Genomic DNA, 18,770 nt, shown 5'->3' with positions numbered 1-18,770 from the left:
TCTAAAGTCTGAGTTCATTGAGCAGAGAGGTGAGCTCTGTTGTGGAAGGGCCGAGCACACCATTTCACAAGCACAGGGTGGAAAAGATGTGTTTTAGTAATACCTTGGGGGAAATCAACTTAGTAGTTTCACTGTGCGGCCAGTGACACCTGCATTAATGTGGCCTGGCAGCTTGCGATCATTTTTAACTTAAGCTGCGTTGATAGACCAGGGATAGTCTGTGTGTCCCTGCAGTGGCCAAGCAAATGCTCTGGTTGTTGTGGTAGTTAGTCTTTACGGGGGCCTGTAGGTGGAATTCAGGCCTCAAACAGGGAGTGGTTCCGGGCCTTTCTGATCCCTTCCAGCCCTGAGATTTGGGGGTTCTCTGCAGTGTGCCAGTACCTGGCTGGGAAACGTGGGCTGGGTCTGCAGCCTGGGGCTTTCCCTGTTCTGAATTCTGGGTACAGCTGTCTCGGCTGGAAGACTCTCGAAACGCCTCTGCCTGCGGCACCACTGGTTCTTGTGTCAAGGACTTTCAGTCTGAACCTCAGGGGTGCCTCAAAGCTCCTCAGAGACTTGCCAGACTCCGTTGGGTATTGTAATCATTTATGGGAGCATCTCGTCTTGCCATCTAAAGTGTGAGTTATTTGAGTGGTGCCTGTGTTTATAAACATATATGGCTTCTGGGATTGCAGGGAAAGGAGCAGTGAGCCAGGGTCGCCCTTCAGAATCCTCTGCTCTTGTATGTCGTCCTAGTTTGACTCCTCCTCATCCGCCTCCTGCATCCACCGTGGCATGCCGCACTGTGGCCACAGATTCTAAAAATTGAATCGGATGTGTTGCTCCTCTCCCTGAACTCTGGTGTCTGTCCCTTAGCTTCAGGAGAACATCCAGGCTCCTGAGTGTGGCCTGTGCAACTCTGCGTGACTTGGTTCCTCCCGGCCTCTCCAGCCTGCTTTGCCACCCCCACCGTCTCAGCACCGCCCGTCTCAGACACACTAACCCCCTCGCAGGCCCTTGGTTGAGGCTCATCAGTGGGTGGACGTTTGGGTTGTTTCCACTTTTGACTGTTATGAATAATACTGCTGTGAATATGTGTGTATAAGGATCTGTTTGAATACCTGTTTTCAGTTCTTTTAGGAATATGCCTTAGTAATATCATTGCTGAGTCACATAGTAACTATGTTTAGCTTTTAGAAGAATTGCCAAACTGTTTTCCAAAATGGTTGCATCATTTTACATTCCTGGGAGCAATGTAGGAGAGTTCCAACTTCTCTACCTCCTCACCAACATGCATTATTATCTGTCATTTTTTGTTATAGCCATCCTGATAGACGTGAAGTGATAGCTTATGGGTTTTTTTTTTTGTTTTTTTTCCTTTGGGACAGAGTCTTGTTCTGCTGCCTGGACTAGAGTGCAGTGGTGTCAGCCTAGCTCACAGCAACCTCAAACTCCTGGGCTCAAGCAATCCTTCTGCCTCAGCTTCCTGAGTAGCTGGGACTACAGGCATGTGCCACCATGCCCACATAATTTTTTCTATATATTTTGTTGTCCAACTAATTTCTTTCTATTTTTTAGTAGAGTCGGGGTCTTGCTCTTGCTCAGGCTGGTCTCAAACTCCTGATCTTGAGTGATCCTCCCTCCTTGGCCTCCCAGAGTGCTAGGATTACAGGCGTGAGCCCAGCCGCTCATGGTGGTTTTGATTTGCATTTCCATGAAAGCTGATGATGTTGAACATCTTTTCATGTGCTCATTGGCCATTCGTACATCTTCTCCAGAGAAATGTTTATTCACATTCTTTGCCCAATTTTTAATTGGGCTATTTGACCTTTTATTACTGAGCTGTATGAGTTCTTTATGTGTTCTGGATACCAGGTCCCTGTATCAGGTATATAATTTGCAAGTACTTTCTGCCACTCTGTGGTTGTCTTTTCACTTTCTTGATGATACCATTTTCAGCACACAAGTCTTTAATTTTGATGAAGTCCAGTTTATTTTTCCTTTTGTCACTTGTGCTTTTGATTTTATACCTAAGAAATCATTGCCTAATCTTGAGTTTTCTCCTAAGAGTTTTAGTTTGACCTCTAACATTTAGGTCTTTGATCTGACTTGAGTTAATTTTTGTATATCATGAGAGGTCAGTGTCCAACTTCATCCATTTGCATGTGGCTCTCCAGTTGTCCCAGCACCATCTGTTGAAAAAACTTTCCCCTATGTTTGCTGCATTCTTTCTCACTTCTCTGCCTGGATCCCTTTCCCGCCCTTCACTTCTCTGTTATTCATATTTTAAGTCAAGTCTCAGCTCAGGGGTTACCTCTTTTAAGTAGCCTTCCCTGATCATCCCCTTTCTGTGTTCTAGAGGCCCCTTTATACCTTAGTCCTGTGTTTATCACTGTAGCGTTTCAACTGTTTGCCTTCCTCCCTTGTCTTCCAGGCCAGCTCTTGGGAAACAGGGGCTATGTGCTTAACATTTTACATTAGTTAATCCGTACTTACATATATTAAACTCTATAGGGAGGGGGAGATACTACTTTAACCACAGTGCAATCTCTCATTATCTTTGAGAATGCCAGATTATATAGCAAATCCAGTTACAGCAGGCAATTCTTTGAGTACATTCAGTGATGCATGTCAGGTTTAATATCCCATTGAGGAATAGGACTAATAGTTCTGTTCAACTCTATAAACATCCTCTAATAGGCAGAGAAAAGCCCAGACACCCCCAACCCTATCTCTTCTCTCAGAACCATAGAATGTAAGTCCTTTCCTGTAGGCTTATGGGTCGGTTTTAAGACCTAAGTTCACTGCTGGACAACAATAGCCCGTCACGGGTGCTAGTGCCCTGCCTTGATTGACTGCAGCGAGGATCCCTGACCAGTCCCTGACTAGGAAGGGTGGGAGGACCTGCCAGTGAATCAGCCTCCCGAGTCCCACTGCCCTCCTGGGCCAGGGCTGCAGCTGCTTGCACAAAACCGGGAAGGCAGCCCAGTGTCCATTCACCACATCTGCCCCGTTCAGGAAGATTTGTAAAAGGTTACTTTTTCTAAGTATAAAAGTAACACGGAAAATTTAGATAATACAGAAATGAATAAAGGAGAAAGCCTCCTGTAATTGTAGGAAAAGAGGAAGGAATGGGATGCAATTACATGAATCAAACATATTTCTAAAAGTCTGTCATTTTAAAAATTAATAAATTAAAAATGAAGGACTACTGCAATTCTGATGGAATTGGGGTGCCTTTTATTCTATTACCTTAAACTTTTTTTTAAAGTAGCTTTTCAAGCCTGTCAAAATGCCCCACTTTTTTGAAAATGGTCCTGGTAGGACATGCCACTCTGTTCGAGGCAGAAGAAGCAGCTTGTGCCGAAGCCCAGGCATCACAGGGCTTTGGTCGGGAGAGAAGCAGCAAGAGTTGAGTAGCACTGAGGATTTGGGGTGGGGGAGCAACAGAGTATAAGACTGAAAATGAGACCGAGCACAGGATGTGGTTTCCAGGGTGACAGGTGGTCCTTAGCTCTCTGAGAGGAGAGAAGACCAGATTCAAAGGTGTGGCAGTGACAGTTAGGGTTTTTGTATTTCCTATTTAAAGATGTCCCTTACCGTGCCAGCTGTTAAATGACTAACTGTACTCTGAAGGCATATTTGTACACTTGGAAAGTATGGCTCCCATGTGAAAGCACACTTAAAAGATGTTTGAGAGACAAGGGCACATTTGTGTCGACTTAGGTTTGGGCTGTGTGGTAGCAGCCGTTTGAACTTGGCCTTCTCTCTTCTCAGAGAGCTGAGGAGCACATGTCACCCTGGGGCCTGCATCCGGTGCAGGGTGGTTAATTATAACCAGATCGACTCAGCTGCTCCCTCAGAGCCCTCCCTGGGGCTCACAGACCAACACCACGTGTGTAGAGTAAGCAGGGCATGTTATTCATGCTCCCGGCACTAGCGCCTCCAGACAAGCCTTTCCTCTCCTTGGTGCTGCTGCGCCCTTCCCCAGACTGTCCTTAGAACATTCCCATGGCCCAAGTCCGTTCCCTTGAGTCCCTTTGTAGTCAGTCCCTGCCCTCAACCCCTGGCCCCCGGCCACCCCTGACTGGTTGAGTTTTTACTGTGGTGTTCTTGCCAGGACTTGGTTATTTAAATTTTTTCTGCTCTTAACTGGGTAAAAGTTAGAGACAAGTAACTTAAATGTGAGTTAAGTGTGTCAATAACTTTACCCTCAGTGACTGTCCTTGTATGATGTCATCAAGTCTCCACATGTGTCAGGCACTGGGCTGAGTGCTTTGGGCACGGCCCCCCAACCCCGTGGGGAGCAGGCCAGTGCCAGGGTTTACCCACGTGGGAACTGAAAGTGCCACAAGGTCACTGATGCCCCAGATCACGTGGTCTGTGGCAGAGTTGGGCTCCTTCCTACATTTGGTTAACTCCAGACCTGAAGTTTTTCTTTAACCTGAATGCTCTGCCCTGTCCTGGAATTTAAAAAAATAAATAAATAAATGCAGTAGAACATTGCCTTTTACTAAGACTATGCCATTTACCTATATGCCTGAAAACAATTACCCTTAAAATTATGGAGTAGAAATGAAAGTGGAGATTTTACTGAGGAAAATTACTTTTTTTTTTTAAACCCACTGTCAGTGAGTTTTCCCATTGTGGTTTTCTATGGCAAATCGCCACAGCGTCGACAATTGGTACTACCAGACGTCTTTTTATGCTTAATTGTGGGCAGCCTGCAAGCTCAGCTTGGACGACTTTTAAAACTGAAACCTTTCATTTCGGCCCTGGATTGGAGACAAGTGGGAGTTCTTGGATCTTGCGGCAGAGCCGCCAGTTCCCCGCCTCCCAGTGGGCCTCTCCTTCCTGGCTTGGCCGCCTTGGCCTCCAGCCTTGGAGCCACCCGCAGCGGAGAAGGGCCAAGTCACACTGCTCCCTCTCTTCCTCACAGCTCCTGAAGGTGAGGGCCTCCTGAGGCGCTTTTCTTCTGAGCTTTGAACCACAGGCAAGCGGTGAAGAAGGAGGAGAGAGAGGCCCAGACGGATTCCGGTTAGAAGACATGATCCCTGGAACGTTCTCAGAACTGCTGTGGCTTTAGACACTTCCAGTGGCCTTTAGAACATTTACTCACTCGGGGTTTATTTATTACACCCGCTGTGGATTAGGAGCAGGAAGGTTACGGTCCAAAGAGGATGACTGAGCCTTGTGCTCTGCTCACAGTCTAGCAAATTAAGTTTGAAGCCTGAAATCGAACTCTTTGCCAGAATGGAAATGGAATGAAATGTCACCCCTTTCCGAAAGAGACTTCTGAAGAGAAGATCTGGCAGCCCCAGAGAGCAGTGTACGCATTTCCAACTCGCCCACCTACGCCTTTCCGGTCCTGAGTCCATCACCAAGCGTCTCTAGGTCTCTTTTGGCACTTCTCAGATGCTCCTTTCTCTCCTAGGAGATCTGTAAAACCTGATGCTTGGGATGTCATTCTGTAGTGAAGAGTTAGGCCTTTGGGTCTCTAAACAAACTGCTGTTCCTGACCTTCGGGCCTGGAGTCTAGAGAGGAGTGTGCGAGGTGCGGGTGGTCCCTCTGTCTGCCCTGCCTCCACCAGTTTGGCACCACGTGTCCTCTAGACTTGGAGCATCACCTGCTCCATACAGGGGCTCAGGGCGTGATGGTTCCTCGCCTGGCTTTCCCACTGGTTCCTCGTGAAGATGCCAGTCTGCATTCAAATACTTGCTCTTAGTGGTGGTGATTGTGTGCTGTTCTCCATAGGTATAGGTTGTTGTTTTAGGAGCCGGGGAAGTAGCCAGCACAGGTTGGTGTGTCAGCTCAGACCTCTTACAAAGTGAAGACACTAATGACCGTCTTGCAAGGTGCTGTAGGTGTCATGACGGTGAACTGAAGCAGTGAATATTCATGGTGTTTATGGCAGCATCTCTTAGGCATTTCAGAAATGAGGCCAGATCCTCAAGATGTAAACAATGTGCTCTTCACAAGTACTAATAACTTTTTGAAGCTATAATATTACTTTAAAGTATTTTCTGCTATAATAGGATAAACATGTTCCTTTTTTTTTTGACAGAGTCTTGCTCTGTCACCTAGGCTGAGTGCAGTGGCGCCATCATAGCTCACAGCAACCTCAAACTCCTGAGCTCAAATCATCCCCTGCCTCAGCTTCCCAAAGTAGCTGGGACTACAGGCGCGCACCACCATGCCCAGCTGATTTTTCTATTTTTAGTAGAGACAGGGTCTCACTTTTGCTCAGGCTGGTTTCAAACTCCTGACCTCAAGCGAGTCTCCCTCCTGAGCCTTCCAAAGTGTTAGGATTACAGGTGTGAGCCATAGCACATGGCCCCCCCAAAAAAAATTTTATTAAAAATCAGGCAATAAAAATAACAAGGCTTTGAGAAGAAACATAGTTGGGGCAAGCATTTAAAACTGTGCAATAGTAATAATCCTCATAATAAAGATACTGACAGAGTTCAAAAGACATGTTAATTTCCTAAAAATAAATATCCCAGTAAATATAGGACTTCACATACACACATACACTCACACATACACATGCAAGAAGATGCCTGGGAGGGAGGAGGTGTGAGGCCTGGAGGGAGACAAGGACAAAAAGCACAAAGATTTGGGACAACTCCCCCACCAGTAGCTCTGAGGCAGCATTTGGCCAGCCGAGCCAAGAGGAAGATTGTGGGGCACATGGGCACTGGTACCATACAGGGGTGAGAAACCTGTGGCCTCAGGGTCACATGTGGCCTTCTGGATCCTTGAGCACGGCCTTTTGACTGAATCCAAATTTTACAGAACAGACCCTACTGGGCTAGCTTACTTGGCACTCAGCAGCAGTTCCTTGCTGATGCAAAACATTAACATGCTGGGAAAATGCATTTCAAACCAACACAGTTTCCTTGTTAACAGGATGTCGTTCCCCGATTACATTTAAGATAATTTGCATTCCAGACATTATGAAGCTCAGTACCCCAAATGATAAATAAGCGCAAGTCTCGTCTTGCTAGATGGGATCCTGAAATATGAAACCTTTTTTTTATTATGGGGGGAAAAATAACCTGAAATTTACCATCATAATTATTTTTAAATCTACAGTTCAGCAGTGTTAAGTATATTTACATTGTAGAACGAATTTCTAGAACTGTTTCATCACGAAAGACCAAAACTCTGTTCCCATTAAACAACAGCTCCCCTCCCCCCCCTCAGTTCCTGGTGACCACCATCTACTTCCTGTTTTTATGAATTTGACCACTTTAGATATCTCATGTAAATGAAGTGATACAGTGTTTGTCTTTTTGTGACTGGCTTATTTCACTTAGCGTAATGTCCTCAGAGTTGTTCCATGGTGTAGCATGTTCATGAAATCATAAACACCACAGGGTATATTTTTAACCCCAAATTTATTTGAACAATGTTAGGCCAGGGGTAGGAGGTGGGGTTCCTTCCTGCTTTACTTGCACAATGAAATAAGTACCCTTGTTGAGTTTATCTACTTGTCATGTGGTCCTCCTGGGTTGTTTCTTCAAGTTTCTGAGCATAAATTAACCGTAACAGGCACATGTTCTATGTTAAAGATAGTATTCAATAAAGGAGCTACAGCAGACATCATAGGATAAAATGTCACCTTTAAGAGTGTATTTTTAATGTTGGGGAGTTTTTTTTTTAACTCAGGTTGATGTGATTTCATTCCAGAGAGCTCAGAAATACGCTCAGCAAGTCTTGCAAAAGGAATGTCGGCCCAAGTTTGCGGAGACGTCAATGGCGCTGTTATTTAAGCACAGGTATAGCGCGGACTTACCGCCTTTTGTGCAGAAGGCCCCCAAAGCAAGTGAAGCCGAGGACAAGTATGATCCTCCTTTTGGATTCCGGAAGTTCTCCAGTAAAGTCCAGACCCTTTTGGAACTGTTGCCTGAGCACGACTTTCCTGAACACTTGAAGGCCAAGAGCTGCCGGCGTTGTGTGGTTGTGGGGAGCGGTGGAGTACTGCACGGGCTAGGACTGGGCCACTCCCTGAACCAGTTCGACGTTGTGATAAGGTACGATGCTCTTAACACCAACCTTCCACCTCTAGAGCTAAGTGCACTGCTCTTGGTCAGGGCAGCCACAGGGACAGTGAGGGAGACAGGACGCTCTCCATGGTCCTTGCCCTCAAGGGACTTACTGTTAGAGAAGTTGAAACAAAAACACAAAATGATTGGGTGCCCCAAAATGTGCCGTACTGGACCTTAACTTTGAGGAGCATGCCGTGGAGGGCAGTAAGTGGCAGATCCTTTTCAGAGGAGGTGAGCTTGGGAAGGTGGGTAGATCCGAGTAAGCCAGCAAAGGAGCTGGTCGCGGCAGGAGAACGGAGTTGGTGGGAGGCCCGGCTTCCCGGCAGGGGCCGGTGAGCTGCGGGAGGCGGTGCCGGCTGGGACACAGAAATCACACAGAAGAGGCTGAACTTGCTATGACATGCAGTAAATCGTCCTAGATTCTTTTTGGTTTAGCCATTTAAAATTTTGTTTTTCTGATTATAAAAGTAAAATATGTTCCTTATTGAAGATAAGAAAAATAACAGAAAAATATAAGGAAGAAAACGACCACTCATTTTCAACACAAATAACCACCCACTATGAATTGGCTGTGTTTCTTCCACTTTTGTTCTATACACATACTTACGAATGCATTTATATTTTTATAAGGTATTTTGCTTTTTTAACTTAATACTATGCATACTTTCTGAGGTCATTAAATATACTTGGAAAACGAACCTTAGTGAGTACTTAATATTCCTTAAAGAGCATTTTGTAAGGTATTTAGTTCTGTTGCAGGACACTAATAGAATGTTTCCATTTTTCTTTGCTATTATGAAAATGCTTTGCACATTTTATACATCAAGGGCTGTCTGGAAAGTATCCAGCCATTGTCTTTTTGTACATCTTTGATTATTTCTATGGAGAAGTTCCTTAAAGTAGAATTGTTGGCATCAAGATATTTGGATATTTTTCAGGTCCTTGATACATTATGTCAAACTAATTGTCTTAATTAATCCTTAATCTTAAGGATGTGCAGAGCTGGGAGCATGAAGGCTCTTAATGTTCAGCAGCAGTGGTGGGTTTGACCGGAGGCAGGAGAGAATAGGAGTGGGGAGTCCGGGGTTAGAGGCCGTGGTAGTCAGGGCATGAAGTGTGTGGGCCTGGTGCGAGACACAGGAAGTGGAAATAGTGACTAGAGATTGAATCTGAGAGGTGTATTGGAAAAGCAGGTGACAGGACTTAACTGACAGTTTTACAACTGACAGGACTTAACGGACAGTTTTACAACTCTTGTCAGGAGACACCAAGATTTGTAGTCTGGGAGTCTAAAGCATTTGTGGAACCACCGTCAGAAATGGAGGTGTGGAGAGGCTCGGTGCAGTGCTCACGCCTGCAATCCCAGTACTTTGGGAGGTCAAGGTGGGAAGGTCTCTTGAGCCCAGGAGTTCAAGACCAGCCTGGGTAACATAGTGAGATCCTGTCTCACTGTGGAGGAGTGGAGAAAAATCTCTGGTTAGTGAGGGAGGATGACAGGATCCATTTTGGACATTTTGAAAAGTCATGCTGTGTTCACATAGTACCTTTGTCCTCAGTCAGTAGCTGTGATTTGGGGCAAATTTCCTAACTGTTCTGTGCCTGTTTCCCCATCTGTAAAATGGAAGCAGTAGTAGTGCTTTCCTGTAGGGACAAAATGAGTTAACATGTAAAATACTTAGATCGTACTTGATGCTCCATAAGTGTTTGCACCTATTTATGGAGAGTGTTTAGGAAGGTGGGGGCTCAGGAGAAGGGTACTGAGGTGTGCAAGGTATTTTTAGGTAAGAACCAGGCTTTCGTAAGGGACAAACAATAGAAGAAACAGGTAGGAATTGAGTTTGAAGGCAAAAGGGATGCCACAGGCCACAAGAGAGCAGGAATGGTGTGAAGTAAGAGGGCCGTGAAGATTGGGATGGGGGTAAAACAGCCGCTTTCACTGGGCGCTTGTTGTGTGCCAGGGCTGTGTCATGCACTTTAGATGTTCTCATTCCGCAAAATAAACCAGTGGGTGAGGCTCCCACGGTCAGCCGGAGTTACAGATGAAGACACAAGGGCACCGCGCATGCAGGGGCCAGGCCAGGTGCTGGCATTCCAAATGCAGGGGTTGGAGGCTTCCAGAACCTCATCCCTGGGCCCATGCAAGCAAATAAATGCCCTCCTGTGTGCAGCTTGGCAGGGCCAGGGCCCCACACCCAGGAGATGGTGTGTGACCGGGGCAGGGAAGAGAAGAGGTGAGAACCAGCAGTGCCAATAGTGCAAGAGGCAGGTGGCTCTGAGCTGGCCTCAAGAATGGTGGGACTTGGCACTTCAGAGGAGAGGCAGACGGGAGATCTGGGTGGGAAGCCCCACTGGGCAGGAGGAGGAGGGGCCCAGAGAGAGCCGGAAGGGTCTAGAAGGTGGCTCCATGTCCAGGCATGGTGGGTGCCTGACTGGGCAGTGCCGGCTTCATACGCAGGCACTGGGAAGCTACTGTCACTGGGACAGGGAACGGCGGCTTCGAGCCTGATTAGAGAAGGAAAGATCAGTTTAAGAGGCTTTTTTTATCTTTCTGTAACTTTTAAGTGTACAACAATTCCAAACTTTAACAGAAAAGTTGCAGAAACAGTACAAAGAACTCCCGTCTACCCTCCTCCCAGGCTCCCCGATTGATAACACTTCATCACATTTGCTTTATAATTTTCTCCTTGTATATATACTATTATTCCATTCTGAACCTTTGAGAGTTAGTTGTAGATATCAAGCCCTGTTACTCCTAAATACTTTAGTACGCATTTCCTAAGAACAAAGACATTCTATTATATAACCCCAGAATAGTATTTAGAACTAGGAAATTAATTTTAATAAGTATTAATAAGTTCATACAGTACAAGCTTTATCTACAGACCTTATTCAGATTTCACCAGTGATCCCAATGATGTCCTTTATTTTAAAAAAGATGAACTTGAAATGTGGTTTCCTAAAAAATAAAAAAAAAAAAAAGAAAAAAAAAAAATAAAAAAGAGAAGAAAGAAAGAAGAAAAAAGGAAAAAAAAAATTTGGTCTAAGATCATACCTTGCATTTACTTGTCATATTTACTAATATCTTTTAAGAGTCTCATGCTTTACCGACTGAGCTAGCCGGGCAGCCTTCTAGTAATATCTTTTAATAGTCCCGGGGTGAGGAGTTTAAGATCTAGAAGAGGAAGTGGCAGTGAGAGAGAAAAGAAAGGTTAGATGCAGGTGAGATATTACAGGTGAAGAACCAAAAAAAATTTTTTTTTATTTTTTTTTTTATTTTTTTTTTTGAGACAGAGTCTCGCTTTCTTGCCCAGGCTAGAGTGAGTGCCGTGGCGTCAGCCTCGCTCACAGCAACCTCAGACTCCTGGGCTCAAGCCATCCTCCTGCCTCAGCCTCCCGAGTAGCTGGGACTACAGGCACGAGCCACCATGCCCGGCTGATTTTTATATTATATATATTAGTTGGCCAATTAATTTCTTTCTATTTTTTGGTAGAGACGGGGTCTCGCTCAGGCTGGTTTTGAACTCCTGACCTTGAGCAATCCGCCCGCCTCGGCCTCTCAGAGTGCTAGGATTACAGGCGTGAGCCACCGCGCCCAGCCTAAAAAAAATTTTTTTTGAGATTTCAAAACTGTATAACTGGGTGAATGTTATTGCTTCTGGAAGAATTCATAGAATTTCCCCCAACATAAGTGCGTTAGTAAAGCCTTCATAGATCTAACAGTTATAAGTCCCTAATCCTTGCTTTAGACCAGCTGGCACACCTGGGGCCCAGTGTCCTCCTTGGACCCCCACCCCACAGAACTGAGGTTTATATCTGCCTCACCCTGGGTCCTAGGTTTTACTTTCTGATGGCTTTTTTGAAATTCTAGCAAGTATCTGAGCACGATGGGAAATTTTCAAGGAGACTTTACTGGTGCCCAGAGAAAGCCCAAAATGTAATTTGTTTGGACTGGCTAAAAATATCAGGACAGATGAAATTGCTTGACATTTAGGAATTAGATATGGGTTTTCAATCAAGAACTGAAGGCTGCATTCCTCAAACACCTGGAAGAAACAGCTGTGAGGAGCAGATGAGTCTGCTGGGAGGGACGGCCTACCCCCAACCACAGCTTCATTCCTAGTCATAAGAGAATGTGGAGGATTTGGCATGGGATGTAGTTGACGGCTTGCTTTGTCAATGTGTCTTTGTCCGTTTTGTTTAAATAGGTTAAATAATGCACCTGTTGAGGGATATTCGGAGCATGTTGGAAATAAAACGACCATAAGGATGACTTACCCAGAGGGTGCACCACTGTCTGACCTTGAGTATTATTCCAATGACTTGTTTGTTGCTGTATTATTTAAAAGTGTTGACTTCAACTGGCTTCAAGCAATGATAAAAAATGAAACCCTGGTAAGCACCAGACTTTCTTCTATCAAAAGTGCCTTAGTAAAATGTGATGGAGTCTCTAGTTGTAATCGCAGACTTTTATTTTTAAACACGCACAATGGAGTGCATACCTTCGTGCTCTCTTTCAAATGATAATCACTGTCTTTGTAGAAACCCCTCAGAACACCTTGCTGCAAACTACTATCAGAACCTGATTAAGAGTCACACTTAATGAAAATGGTATGTGAAAATTCACTTAGTGAAAATGGTGATCATTACTTAATGGGAATAGTCAAGATTGGGAGCAAAATTGCTATTACTGAGGGTGACCACCCACCTTTCCAGATGTGAACGTGCATGGCTTTTGATTAGTTCCAGAAATTAGGTTTACTTGGATGAATATAAACGATTATTGAATATATTCAAAAGAATATATATGTAAAATTGCTAAGGAATGTTTTCAGAGAGAGTCTCCAAAAATGCTTTGGTCAGTCTGAGGTTCCCTTGTTGGAATAAATTCACAGCACTCCAGAGGGGCAGGTGTGGAGGAGATGGCCCTCATTGGGCCATATTCCTTTTGTTTGTCTTTACCATAATCAATCACATTGCTTTATAGTCCTGCCTATTATATTCAAATAAATTGCAGAGGTCAACTATCGAGGAACATGTGCACAAACTAGCAGGACATACTAGACTTTTCCATGAGACTAGTAGGACATATTAGACTTTTAACATAAGCTTGATGTGATGGTGAATTTGTATCTTCAAAGCTTGATTCTATACAGCTATCATGGTCTTCTGGATTTTCTATTGGGCAGAAGTTGTAGCTGGAAGATGAAGCACATATAAGGTGACTCACAGTCAGTTGCCTAGACCTCATGGGATTAGGATATAGAGTAAGTGGAGGGAGGATGCAGGGTGAGGGCACCTTCCGATGGGTCAGTCACAGTGCTTAATACTCACAAATTGGACCTATTTGCTTGGTCCTTCCTGGGCAAAATGATGGCTTTAAATACTAAAAAAGGAGAAATTTCTACCTCAAACAGATAAGAGTTGATTCTATGATTCCTCTCTTTGTCCTTTGTAAGTTGGATCTTTCAGAGTTACTGTTTGAGTTGAGGTGTACTGGATCTGCATAGATATTAATGACTCTGCTGCAGAATGCAGTACAGAAGGCCACTATGGTGACACCCATGGCCTTGGCTTAATGAGCTGGAAATGCCTGCTCTGTTGATAAGAATGACTTTTTATTAAGTACCCCAAATGATTGCTTGCTTTCTTTCCTTAGCCATTTTGGATGAGATTCTTCTTTTGGAAGCAGGTGGCAGAAAAGATCCCACTACAGCCAAAACATTTCAGGATTTTGAATCCAGTTATTATCAAAGAGACTGCCTTTGACATCCTTCAATACTCAGAGCCTCAGTCAAGGTTCTGGGGCCAAGATAAGGTATTTTTGTTGCTACTCAAGTTAATTGTTCTTTTCTATGTTCAAGGGGAGATGTGTACAAATTTCATTTGGTCTTATGTCTAGAGGAGAAACCCAGCCATTGATTAAATACCCAATGCATGTTCACCACTCTGCACCTTGACTGTGAGCTCTTCATGGTTTAATTATCCTTCTGCTCTTCTGACTCATCTCTTCAATATAGTCAACACATTAATGCCTAAGTCACTGAGATATTATTTAAGGTATTCTCACTCCTGGACTCCACAAAACTGCAGAATACTGAAAGGCACTTCAATAGTCTGAAAAGTTCTTTATGTTTTAACTCTGTGGGCTGCTAAAGTGAGAATTCATTTTTATCGTCACTTTATAGGTGATAGTAAATAAAGTCAACCCTCTAGAACAGTGCTTTTCAGTTAATGCCTTGGGTTCCACCTCAGACATTCTGATTTAATTGTACTTTAGGGTTTTCAAAATTCCCTGGGTGATTTTATTTTGCAGGCTAATTTAAGAACCTTTGTGCCCTATGCTGTTCATTGCAGTAGAGACCCTTTACCTGCAATTAGCATGTGCTGCCACCAGGGGGTGGGGTGGGCATGCCTTGTGGCTTCATGATCTAAATAACTCAATCTGTGTCTTTAAAACTTTTAAGAGCTGTGTGGAAATCTTAAGCAAAATTTATCACATATATGAGAGGGTAAACACTCCCAAAATACACAGAGCTCTCATTAAAAAGACAAAGATGAACCAATAGAAAATGAACAAAGGATATGAACAGACATTTCACAAAGGAAGAATTAAAATAGTCAAAGAGGCCAGGCGTGGTGGCTCACGCCTGTAATCCTAGCACTCTGGGGGCCTGAGGCAGGCAAATTGCTCGAGGTCAGGAGTTCGAAACTAGCCTGAGAAAGAGCAAGACCCCATCTCTACTATAAATAGAAAGAAATTAATTGGCCAACTAATATATATAGAAAAAAATTAGCTGAGCATGGTGGCGCATACCTGGAATCCCAGCTACTTGGGAGACTGAGGCAGGAGGATTGCTTGAGCCCAGGAGTGTGTGAGGTTGCTGTGAGCTAGGCTGATGCCACAGCACTCACTCTAGCCTGGGCAACAAAGTGAGACTCTGTCTCAAAAAAGAAAAAAAAAAGTCAAAGAATACATGACAAAATATTCAGCTTTACCAATAATCAAATGAAAGCCACAATGATATCTTTGCCCACTTTCTTAGCAAAGACTTAAAGGTTTAATAATGTCCTTGTTTGGTGGGAATGTAGGCAGGATAAGTTGGCCCTTTTTCTGGAAGACAGTTTGGCAATATAAATCAGTTTTAAATGTGAATAGTCTCTAACCCAGCAAGTTTACTCTAAAAACTTATTATAAGGAAATTAGAGAAATCTGCAAAGACAGATACTCTAGGATATTCACCATAGCATTAATAGCAAAGGACTAAAATCAGCCTAAATATTTATCATGAGATTGTTTAAACAAATTATGATATAGTCAGTGCAATATTGTCTGACTGTTAAAGATGAAGAAAATGTGATGGATATGAAAACATCTCCACAATATACTAAGCAAGAAAATCAAGATACAGAACATTTATATGATTCCATTTTTGTTTAAAAATAAAGTATGTGTGTGTGTGTATGTATATATAAAAGCTTGAAAACAGATACCAAACTGTGAATAATGCCCTTCTCTGGAGGGGAAGTCTGTAGAAAACTTTTACTTTCTACTTTGCAGTCCATTTATTTCTATTTGAATTGAATATTTATTTTTAAAATTCATAAAATGACATTTTTCTTTTGGATAAAAACAGTAACCTAACACATTGACCGCCACATTAGAGAAAAGAACATTTTTTTCATTGGGGACACGGTGTTTTATTATAAAAATAGAATGAAAACTTGGAAAGCAAAAAGGATCTTTTCTAATTTAGTGAAAAATGAATTTTTTTTTATTGCTTTCTGTGCAACTTGAAAAATAGTTCTCGTGGCTCCCAAGGTGAAGAGACCTGTGAGTTACATATGCCTCGTGAGGCTTCGGGCGCAAAACTAGCATGAATTAAATACAATTCACATGGCGGCTTATTAATGTGTTAAAAAGCAGACTTCTTATTTAAAAGCGCAGCGTCAGACCCTTCCTCGTGTATATGCCCTTCCAGCAGAGGGAGAAGTCTGTTGGACAGTAAGGTGTGATCTTAGGGAGCATATTGTAGAGATAACGTGCTTTGGGGGAGCTTTTATTGTTTGAGTCCTCTCCACACATCACCCTTACAAACAGCTGATGTCACACACTCGTCCACAGACACGGCTTGAGTGTTCCCTGGTGCTGGGCGCCAGGCTGGTCGCTGGGATGCAGGGTGGAGAAGGCAGAACAGGGCCTTAGAGCCCTATGCCTGAACAGGGGGAATGCTTCCTCTGCGTTCGTTCCTCTTGGTTTCTGTTTCCAAACATGCAGAATGGCTATTGAGTTCCTTTCTAACAGGTGAGGTCGGCCTTGAGAGGTGGATGCCACACACCAAGGAGCAGGAAGCAGATTTTAATTAACAGTGGGTTCAGTAGATGTTCCCTAATCCCACCTAAATCTGGAGAGTCCTCTGTCTTCCCAATTTACAGACAAGGAGAGTTATTTAGGGAAGCCACAGGCTCAACTAAGGGGAATGAAAAGGAGGTACATTTGCACATGGAACACTATACAAAAGAATATTAATTAGTAGATCGGGGCAGCTTTCAGAAGAGGCCTGGTGAGCTGTGGGGCTTGCTGTATTCCCCCGTCCCGTGTACTGTCTTTACTAAGACCAGGATGGAGATCCACCCCGAAAGCATGATGCCAGGTTTGCACACTCCAGGAGGCATGGTGAGATGCCAGACGTGAGGAGGGGCGGTGGGGAGAAACTGGCTCAGCAGCTGTACATGTGAAAATGGCCTGGAAGTGTTATTTGCCAAAAATCAAACGGGGCCCTTCAGTGGTATGTAGCTGCAGGCAGGGCGAGCCAGTCTTCAGCAGTGGGGCCTGGGGACCCTCTGCTCCCAGGAAGGGACGGGCTCCAGAAACCGTGCCCTGGGAAGGACTGTGGAAGGTCCTGTGGCTGTGCATTCCAGAGCAGACCTTGTAGACATTTGTTGTGCAAGAGAGGAAATAGGCTTGTTTTGTCATTCTTGACATCTGTGGGTAGACATTTTAGAAAGAATATCTTTTAACTTTGGCATAAGAATGGTCAGGCTGCCCCTTGAAGGGGTGTTAAAAGTATTCACATCACAGACCATGTTTTAGAGTCTAGATTCCTGATTTGCATGGAGAGTTAGACTTTAAAATGTTATATAAAATTATGTAGAAAATTGCAGCCTGCAATGCAGCTTTTATGACTCTGCATAGCACGTGCAGTACCTGCAAAGCAGTGAATTGTGCTAAGACTTGTCTTTTCTTTTTTGTCTTTTCCCTTTATCAGAACGTCCCCACCATTGGCATCATTGCTGTGGTGTTAGCTACACATCTGTGTGATGAAGTCAGCTTGGTGGGTTTTGGATATAATCTCAGTCAACGCAGAACACCTCTGCACTACTTTGACAATCAGTGCATGGCTGCCATGAACTTGCAGACCATGCATAATGTGACAACGGAGACGGAGTTCCTCCTGAAGCTGGTCAGAGAGGGACTGGTGACGGATCTCAGCGGAGGCATCTATTGGGAATTTTGAACATGGAAAAAACCTCACTTGGAAATGCAACTCTGCCCCTGAGGGCTGTTGTTAATAGCCTTCTTGATGCATTTCATCCTGCAGATACTTTGAAATGCAGGTGGTGTTTTTAACTTTTAATTTAAAAACAAAAATTGTTTAGTTCTTCCCACTTTTTTCCCCTATTTATTCGAAGTCAGTGTTTGTTTTTGCACAATATTTTGAAAGTTAATTTTAAGAATTCAATTGGAAAGACTTCTCCAAGAGAATTGTATGTAATAATGTTTTGTTGAATTTTAAGAAAGTAACTTAATTTGTAAAAACTCTGTCCATGTATACTGCATACCAAATACCAGGTAATCAGTTGGAAGGAGAGGAGAGGCCACTCCTTTGATGATGGCCCTGAATGCCTGATTCTGGTCCCCTGTCTGGTGGGACTGGTGGAGGAGGCGCTTCGGGGATGCCATGCTCGGTAGCTAAGCTGCTGCTACTGGGTCAGCCCCTGAGGCCTGGGCAGTTCGGAGAAGTTCACGGCCCTCCCTCTGTGCCCTCTTCAGGGACACTCGCAAGAATCAACCAAGGGAGCTGTCCTGGAGGTCCCTGGTTGGGGTGGGACACAGGAGACATTCTGTGTCCTCTGACTACTGTGAAGCCACCCTGAGCTGCAGAAGCCACAGTCTTCCCAGCAATTATGGCAACTCTTGCATTTCAGGAGAATTTTTTTACTGCTCTTCCAAAGCACTTAACTGTTATCTAATGGTTCCAGTGTCTGTCTGAGGTGGCTTATAAAAAAATTAGGACAAAATTTCTATGATCCAGAGTCACAGGGGGAATATACTCTTTCCAGGAATAATCTGAAACACTGAAATGAAATCCTCCCAGTGTTATAAATTGCCTATTAAAAAAAAAAAAAGTTTTGAATGCCTACCTGGCAGTGTGAACTAGGTGATGTTCTGGTTGAAAAGAAAAAATAAGTAAATAAAAGCTTTTGAGGAGCTCTCATAATCTAGTTAATTTGAGTGCTTATTTGTTTAAGAAAATAAATCCATAAGTCTACCCAGGACGTCCTTGGATGCTGCTGCTGAGACCTCGCCGAGGTGCCAGTGGTGAGGGACAGAGGACTAGGGTGCCCGCCCCTGCACGCTGCAGGGTCCCAGACAGCTGCGAACTCTTCCAGAGAGATGTCAGGTACTGGTGGCTTCCTCCCTGGGACAGGCTTGCTCTCACTTAAGTGTCTAGTCCCTG

At 44.0% G+C, this 18,770-nt stretch overlaps 1 protein-coding gene across 3 annotated transcripts in view; it reads left to right on the top strand.

Moving 5' to 3' along the window:
• Positions 1-18,530, top strand: part of ST3GAL5 (ST3 beta-galactoside alpha-2,3-sialyltransferase 5) — a 53,850-nt gene extending 35,320 nt beyond the window's left edge. For all 3 annotated transcript variants that reach the window (XM_012774307.3, XM_012774308.3, XM_012774306.3), the window contains exons 4-7: positions 7,673-8,016; positions 12,237-12,423; positions 13,688-13,846; positions 17,298-18,530. In XM_012774307.3, coding sequence (XP_012629761.1) covers positions 7,673-8,016; positions 12,237-12,423; positions 13,688-13,846; positions 17,298-17,546 — 939 coding nt within the window. In that variant the 3' untranslated portion in view covers positions 17,547-18,530. The remainder of the gene's footprint in view (positions 1-7,672; positions 8,017-12,236; positions 12,424-13,687; positions 13,847-17,297) is intronic.
• The last annotated feature ends 240 nt before the right edge of the window (positions 18,531-18,770 follow it).

Source organism: Microcebus murinus, chromosome 3 (genome assembly GCF_040939455.1).
Source record: "Microcebus murinus isolate Inina chromosome 3, M.murinus_Inina_mat1.0, whole genome shotgun sequence".
Lineage (NCBI taxonomy): Eukaryota > Metazoa > Chordata > Mammalia > Primates > Cheirogaleidae > Microcebus > Microcebus murinus.
The sequence above is the reverse complement of the archived record's forward strand: the minus strand, read 5'-3'. Positions and strand labels throughout refer to the sequence as shown.